Below are 9,198 nucleotides of genomic sequence, written 5' to 3'. Positions count from 1 at the left end.
AAAGGGTGTGATGTTGATGCAAGAAGTATAAAAGCTTTCCCTATACTTTCAATAATCGAGTTGAATATTAGCATGACTCTGGATGCAGGAATATTATAAAATCATTCACCTGACTTAGCATACTGTTCCATTGTAGGATTCAACAGCTTGGGTTCATGTTTGATTTCAGGTACTCTGTCTAAACGTCTAAATATTTCTTGTCTCAGTGACTGAAAAAGTAAGAAAAACATGAAATTGTTTGACAGGGCTTCTTTTAAAATACATTTGTAACAAAAGAATCACTGGGTTTCTATCAATATTGAGTAGATTGTTTTATCACACACCCGTGCCGATTTTGCGACTCTGTAAAAATGGTATTGCACGGCCGTGCATATATTTTGACGTGACGTCATTAGCGTTATACAACATAGTGTAAAGACGCGCTAAATGTTAGCGTTAAACTAAAGGCGCGTCAATGAAAAATTACTTTTATTTCACTTTAAACAGTCTTTATTTTGGGTTTGTGATAAATAGAATATTAAATATGTGTAAGTTCATTACTGAATTTATTGCACTCGCTGAATAAAATAAACAAAGGCTCGAATAATATAATTTTATTCAACTTGTGCAATAAATTCAGTATTGAACTTACACTCATTAAATATCCTCTATATATGCAGTACATGCACTGTATTAAGACCTACTTTTGAGTTACCATATTTCTCACATTCAAAGGATAAGTAATTTATCTGCCCTTTAATAGGATTGAGTGGTCAGGGACATCCCGTCATACCTTACATCAAATGTATATGTATCATGTTAAACTGTATTCTCACATCATAGTACATTATTACATTAACTTATATAATTTACTTTCTATTTTTTATAGAACATAAAGATTAGGCAAAAGGATGCTTCTGCTCTGTCGACCAAAAGCTATGAACTATAATGTAGTTATTATGTAGTTCAAAAGCAAACCCCCAAAGCTTAGGGATTTTTCCCCCCTTTTCTGTTACATTCCCTTTTCTAAAAAATAAATAAAAAAGGGACAAAAACTTGACTTAAATTTAATTTTTTGAAATTTGAAGTTTGCTTTTACAGTTATATTATAAATCTAAGATACCATATATATAGTAGTACCTTTGGTACATTTGAGCCAATAGAAACGTATGGTCCTCTCCTAGACTTGAGTGTGAATCTCATGATCTGCCGCTTGGCAAACAGGAAAAGTAGAACAAAAATCTGTAAACATAAAAAATGAGATAATTATTAACATTTTACATTCATATTGTAATTGTGTATTTTTTCAAATTATATGTATGAAACTATATACATACAAATTTTTTAACAGCTGAATAATTTATGCATATGTTTAACTCACAGAAAGTTTAAATTTAAGAATACAATACATTGTACTTTGAAAATAATTCACTTCTATATCACATAAAACTTAAAATAAGTTTTGATCATCAAAAGGACAGATGACATTGAAAACAACTTCAATATTTTAACTACAACTGTAAGCCAGTTGAAATGTATTACATTTTTATAATGGTTGGTTTTTATGTCACACCAATGGCAACTTTCCAGCTTTACTGGTTGAGAAAGACCTCAATTGCTCCTCTGTCCATAATGTCAGGAACAAACAGGCACCTGAGTAGAACCACCAGCATTTTGTAAGTTAGCTAGACAGCTTCCTCACATGAAAGAATTCAATTAAGACCCTGAAGGGATTCGAACACATTAGGTGAGGAGAAAGTGGTTTAAAGTCAACCATCTGGCCTAAGACCACCCTAATATTTTTTTTTTATTTTCATACAAAATGTAATACTCATTATTCTAACACGACCCGCATTTTTCTCTATTGAACATAGAAGAACCGAAAGTGTGTGTTATTATGCTATAAAATCACTGTTTGATGTTCTAATAAAATCAATAAAATCACAGTTTAGGATATATCATTTCTTAAATAACTTTTTTTTCATAGCAGCAGTCAGTCAGCTAGAAAACTGACTACAGCAAAATGAACTAGCTGTAAAAAGATAAATCAGAACTAATGCATTCATATCAGTCAAAGATCCCTCCTGCTGGATAGTCCCAAAATTTCTGCTGGTTTTTTTTTCTAAAGAAGAATGTACTGGTCAATATGTTTAATATAAACTCCTTCAATATCATTCCTAATTAAAATTTTAAAAACACTTAAGGTTAAGACATATACATGGAATTCAGTGTTAATTCTAGGATTCGAAAAAACTTGGGGGATTTTTATCGAAAATTGAGAATTTATTACATTTGTTGATCTTTTTCCTTCTTTCCCTATGTACAATTTTCCCCCTGCCTCTGAAAAAATAGGGGGGAATTCTCAAAATATGGGTGAATCCCCCTATTCCCCCTCCTAGAATAGACACTGGGAATTTTTGAAATAACAACAATTTGGAATCTTACCAAGAACCCAGCTGCTATAATCCATATTACACTCACAACCGACAGCGTATTTAATATGTTATCCATCTTCCTATCGTTACTCTGACTGCCTGTTCTACAAACATATAAAAAGAAAATGTTATTGTTAACAGAACCATAATCATAATAAAAGTATGATTATCAATGTACATATCATTATGCTGGTGCAAAAGTTAGTTAACCTTTATGAATAAATTTAATAGCAGTTAACCTGTTACAATAAGGTGACAATGTATATTACATGTATATTCATTTTTTTTCCCTGTTAAAAATACTTAACAGCTCATTATTTGAGGGAAAAGGTGTGTAAGCCGTTGGAGAGCTCAGTTGGTAGAGCTGCAGAAAAGTATTCCAAGGGTCCCGGGTTTGAGTCCCAGTCTGACAGGCTGCACATTTTTCATTCCCTCTGCCTATGACAATAAAGATAAACAAAAATTATCATTCATCATTATTACAACTTTCTTTTTTTTGCTCCTCAAAAAGTCACATGTTTTATATCTGCCGTTGTCATAGTCATCAGCACCAGAAGTCACTGACACATTTATTGACAGGTAAATGTATATACATACCGAAAAGCATACATCGATTATAGATAAAATTGACTTGATTATTCCAACAGATAGTTTGTTTCTTTTTGATAATTATTAAATTTAGGGATGTTGCCATTGTTGGGGGAATGGATGTATGACACAATTATACCTCAATCCTGAACTTTTGGCTAGCCATACAGGTATATAGCCACTTCCTTTTTATCGCCTGGTAGTCTAATTAATTTGTCATGAACGGTTAGACCCATATCGGTTTCTTTTTTTTTTCCTACCATCAAAAACCATAGGAAAAGACACAGCTCGTCTCTGTGTCTCTTAAAGTGGACTTAACAGCAGGCTTGACTGCACATTAACATTGCATTTCCTGGTCTGGCACATGTTTTTCGTTTAACTTTATAAAATGGGAAATGTTGCACTTAGCGACACAATTTAAACAAGTGCATAAATTTTGCACAAGAGAAAATGTGTCAGATAAAATAACATAATAATTTGGCTCAGGGTGACAGGTGAAGGGTCGGTAAAATACTTAACCAGCGTTAAACTGCTTAAGAATAACATTGAACCTGTGACATGGTAAGGTTATCTATCAGACAATTATTGAACAGCTCTCAAATTATCTTACCTATATTAGTGTAAAACCTGAATACGTTACATTTGTTTAAGCTTGGTCAGATAAACATCTCCGAAGAAAAACAAAAATCAGGCTTTGAGGGAAATACAGTCTACACAGTTTTCAAGCGTTCTTGAGTCACATTCACAGTCAAACCCCAACAAAAATGCCTCAGTCTGTAATCATACACCTGAAATAAATGCATTTCTTAATTAATATAATGAATATACAATTACTTGTCCTACTCCTAGTTTACTGGTTTTCCATTGTTTTTGTCGCGAAAATTAATGACAAACAAGATTGCATTTGAGAAAAATGCTATGCCACCGCATTAATACAACACTAAATAGTAGTGTAGGAACATATTTTTTTTGTTTCTATACAATTGAAGATTGTCATAATGCATAGATCCCTGACCTATCTAATTCTTATTATCAGATTAGTGATTAAATCTATAGTTAATCAAATAAAAGATCAGAGCAGGAATATATCAATGCACTTGAGTCTAGTGAATTTGGTGGTGAAGGTCATATTTCACGCAGCCTAAATTTCATGACTACATCAAAGGACAACACAGTAAGACTCTTTGTCAAAATCTAGGTAAGCTGATATCAAAGTCCACTTTACATCTTAATCTGTGCACATGGTTCAAATTTCATAGCTGTAGATCAAAGCACAAGAAAGTAGGTCACATTATCAAAATCTAGGTCACCTGATATCAAAGTTCAATTTTACAACTAAAACTGTGCACATGGTCAAAATTTCATTGCTGTACATCAAAGGACAAGAAAGTAGGTCACTGTCCCATTGGTCAAGGCAAAATTTTGACCCAAGGGTTTAAATCAAAACAATCTTGATACAGGTCCACCAAACAACATTTCAAGTAAAATATCTAAGCTGAAGCTTTCTCCCATTCAGAAAACATATGTTTTATTTTCTGTTTTTACTATGTGTACATAATGAGAATCATGCCCCCGGGCAGGGCCAGTTTTGACACCAGGGGAAAAATTTGAATAACTTTGGTAGAGGACCTATAGATGATATTATATAGCAAACATGAAAGCTCTATGCCTTGTACCTTCAGACAAAAATATTTTTTATTTTTTTACTAGATATACATAATGTAAATCAATGACCCCCGGGGCAGAACCAATTTTGACCCCAGGGCTAAAATTTGAACAATCTTGGTAGAGGTTCACTTCGCAAAGTCTCATGCCATATATTTAAACTCTAGCCTTTGTCAATTCAGAAAAGAAGATTTTTCAAGTTTTTACTTTATACATATAAGGAAATCTAGCGCCTCTGGGGCAGGGCAATTTCAACACTAGGGGCATAATTAAAACAACTTTTAGTAGAGGACCCAAAGATGATATTATATACCAAATATTAAAGCTTTAAGCCTTGTACCTTCAGATAAGAAGATTTTTTAATTTTTTACTCTATGTTCATAGTGAAAATCAATGACCCCTAGGGGTGGGGCCAATTTTGACCCAAGGGCTATAATTTGAACAATCTTGCTAGAGCTTCACTACACAATGTTTCATGCAAAATATCTTACTTCTAGCATTTGTCAATTACTAGAAGATTTTTTTTAAAGTTTTTACTGTAAGTTTTTACTATATACATATAAGGATAACCAATGACCCCTGGGGCAGGGTCGATTTTGACCCCAGGGCTATAATTTGAACAATCTTGGTAAGGGTCTACCAGACAATGCCTTATGCAAAATATCTAAGCTCTAGCCCTTTTGGGTCTTTACAAGAAGGTATTTTAAGTTTTTACTATATGTACATACAGTGAAAATCAATGACCCCCGGGGCGGGGCCCATTTTGACCCCAGGGCTATAATTTGAACAATCTGGGTAGAGGTCTACCAGACAATGCCTTATGCAAAATATCTAAGCTCTAGGCCTTTTGGGTCTTTACAAGAAGGTATTTTTAGTTTTTTACTATATGTACATATAGTGAAAATCAATGACCCCTGGGGCGGGGCCGATTTTGACCCCAGGGCTATAATTTGAACAATCTTGGTAGAGGTCTACCAGACAATGCCTTATGCAAAATATCTAAGCTCTAGGCCTTTTGGGTCTTTACAAGAAGATTTTTTAAATTTATTCTTATAATTCCTTTCGGTTGCCATGGCAACCAGATTTCTGCATGGAATGAAATTCTTTGAACAACTTTGGAAGCCCTTCACCCAAGGATCAATCCTGCCAAGTTTGGTTTAAATTGGACTAGTGGTTTTTCACAAGAAGATTTTTTAAGTTCACTATATAATCTATATAACACACACACACACAAACAAACACACACACAGGTGAATCGCTATATGCCACCGCATCGCAGATGCTGCGGTGGCATAAAAAAGCGAATGATGGCCTACTTGAAAATTATGAAAAATATATCAATTTTAATAATTATAATCACATGCTACATTGTTTCTTCATTCTTAAACAATGCACAATCTGAAAATTAAATCCAAACAAGGAGTTATGCACCTCATTTTGACTATTCAATTTTTATGTCTTCCTACCGAAAAATGAAGGGGAGATCACTGCGTTAGCTCAAACTCCGACGCAGTGGTCCCCCTTTGCTTCGCGGCGCAAAGTTGACATGTATCTCGTGCGCACGAGACAGAACAGGATCCAGAAATTTTGTATAGGGGGGGGGGGGGGGTTGGGGGATGTACGGAGGGGGCGACCCTCTTCTGTAGGGAGGGGTAGGGAAGAGGGGGAGGCCCTAGAAAATTTTCTGGAATGGTGGAGTACCGTGTGCCGTAGATCTAAATGGCTTATTTTTGTGTATTTTATGTGAGAAATTGTTTCAACACAACCTTTTTCCTTATTCTTATATTAGGCCGATAACTGATCCTCTACGAGTGTGTTATGATACAATGTGTCACAATTTAGACTGATCTAAATATTAGTATCATATTTGAAATATGCTGTTTCATTGAATTCTAACTGATAGTATGAATACATTGTATATGAACTTGAATATAAAGATATTTTGAAAAAAATAATTAATTCTTAACACAGCAATGCGCTTTCAAAATATGTGTATATTTAGGTTCGAGTGTATGGAAGGGTATTAACGCAAAAATTACATCTTGCTTTCTTACGTTACATCGTGCTTTCTTACTTGTACATCTTGCATTCTGACTGGGACATACTTCCTACGTCAGCATATCGTAAAAGTCAAATTATCAAAGTTTGGTTTAGAAACCCACGAAAATATAGACATATCGATAGAAATTTATGTATATGTTATCGTATGTCCCAGATTCTGACTTGAACATCTTGCATTCTGACTTTTACATCTTGCTTTCTTGCATGCACATTATGCTTTCTGCTGTGCGAGTCTTGCTTAATTGTATGTTGATATCGTTATTCAACTATCAATAATTATAGTTATATATAACTTCATTTCAAAACACGAAATTTTCATGCTTCGGACATTTTGTTATTTTAGAGACTCTCAATAGGGTTTTGCAGGTAAGAAAAAAATAATTATTAAAGCATAAAATTGTACATTTCTAGCACAATGTCTAATTTTTCGATGGATAACATGATATTTGATAGTAAAAGTAGTAATTTAAGTAAGATATAAGCCTCATACTGACCAATAAGTAAAATATTGAATTCCCCTCGGCGCTACGCGCCTCATGAAATTCAATATTTGACATATTGGACAGTTTTCGGCTTATATCTACTACATATATTAGTTACTTTCGTCTTGTCGCTAGTGAAGCACGCCAAATGGCGCGTTGTCGTGCGGCGTGTTGTCGCGATGTCGCTCAAATCAAAGCATTGGCTTATAAAGATTTGTAAGCCGTTGGAGAGCTCAATTGGTAGAGCTGCGGAACAGTATTCCAAGGGTCCCAGGTTTGAGTCCCAGTCAGGCTGGACATTTTTCTCTCCCTCTGCCTATGACATTAAGATAAACAAAAATTATCATTCATCATTATTACAACTTTCTTTTTTTTGCTCCTCAAAAAGTCACATGTTTTATATCTGCCGTTGTCATAGTCATCAGCACCAGAAGTCACTGACATTTATTGACAGGTAAATGTATATACATACCGAAAAGCATACATCGATTATAGATAAAATTGACTTGATTATTCCAACAGATAGTTTGTTTCTTTGATAATTATTAGATTAAGGGATGTTGCCATTGTTGGGGGAATGGATGTATGACACAATTATACCTCAATCCTGAACTTTTGGCTAGCCATACAGGTATATAGCCACTTCCTTTTTATCGCCTGGTAGTCTAATTAATTTGTCATGAACGGTTAGACCCATATCGGTTTCTTCTTCTTTTCCTACCATCAAAACCATAGGAAAAAGACACAGCTTGTCTCTGTGTCTCTTAAAGTGGACTTAACAGCAGGATTGACTGCACATTAACATTGCATTTCCTGGTCAGGCACATGTTTTTCGTTTAACTTTATAAAATGGGAAATGTTGCACTTAGAGACACAATTTAAACAATTTCATAAATTTTGCACAAGAGAAAATGTGTCAGATAAAATAACATAATAATTTGGCTCAGGGTGAACAGGTGAAGGGTCGGTAAAATACTTAACCAGCGTTAACTGCTTAAGAATAACATTGAACCTGTGACATGGTAAGGTTATCTATCAGACAATTATTGAACAGCTCAAATTATCTTACCTTTATTAGTGTAAAACCTGAATATGTTACATTTGTTTAAGCTTGGTCAGATAAACATCTCTGAAGAAAAACAAAAATCAGGCTTTGAGGGAAATACAGTGTACACAGTTTTCAAGCGTTCTTGAGTCACATTCACAGTCAAACCCCAACAAAAATGCCTCAGTCTGTAATCATACACCTGAAATAAATGCATTTCTTAATTAATATAATGAATATACAATTACTTGTCCTACTCCTAGTTTACTGGTTTTCCATTGTTTTTGTCGCGAAAATTAATGACAAAAATAGCGAAATGATGCCCTAGGTGAAAATTATGAAAAACATATTAATTTTAATAATTAGAATCATATGCTACATTGTTTTTTCCTTCTTAAACAATGCACAATCTGAAAATTAAATCCAAACAAGGAGTTATGCACCTCATTTTCACTATTAAATTTTTATGTCTTCCTACCGAAGAATGAAGGGGAGATCACTGCGTTAGCTCAAACTCCGACGCAGTGGTCCCCCTTTGCTTCGCGGCGCAAAGTTGACATGTATCTCGTGCGCACGAGACAGGACCGGATGCAGAAATTTTGTATGGGGGGGACTTGGGGAATGTACGGAAGGGGAGACCCTCTTCTGTAGGGAGGGGGAGGGAAGAGGGGGAGGCCCTAGAAAATTTTCTGGAATGGTGGAGTACCGTGTGCCGTAGATCTAAATGGCTTATTTTTGTGTATTTTATGTGAGAAATTGTTTCAACACAACCTTTTTCCTTATTCTTATATTAGGCCGATAACTGATCCTCTACGAGTGTATTATGATACAATGTGTCACAATTTAGACTGATCTAAATATTAGTATCGTATTTGAAAAATGCTGTTTCATTGAATTCTAACTGATAGTATGAATATATGAACTTGAATATAAAGATATTTTG

The 9,198-nt window shown here is 34.5% G+C and overlaps 1 protein-coding gene across 1 annotated transcript; it reads right to left on the bottom strand.

The window, feature by feature from the left end:
• Positions 1–109: 109 nt before the first annotated feature.
• On the bottom strand, positions 110–8,475 carry LOC132752055 (protein C1orf43 homolog; the record flags this gene model as incomplete). The annotated part of the gene is given in 4 exon segments (XM_060742362.1): positions 110–209; positions 1,120–1,221; positions 2,425–2,518; positions 8,280–8,475. Coding segments are annotated over 3 exon segments (268 nt in total), but the record flags the coding sequence as incomplete, so codon positions are not given.
• Positions 8,476–9,198: the final 723 nt, after the last annotated feature.

Source organism: Ruditapes philippinarum, unplaced genomic scaffold (genome assembly GCF_026571515.1).
Source record: "Ruditapes philippinarum isolate M1 unplaced genomic scaffold, ASM2657151v2 ctg23400_1_1_1_1, whole genome shotgun sequence".
Taxonomy (NCBI): Eukaryota; Metazoa; Mollusca; class Bivalvia; order Venerida; family Veneridae; genus Ruditapes; species Ruditapes philippinarum.
Note: the sequence above shows the minus strand (reverse complement) of the source record. Positions and strands in the feature narration are given on the sequence as shown.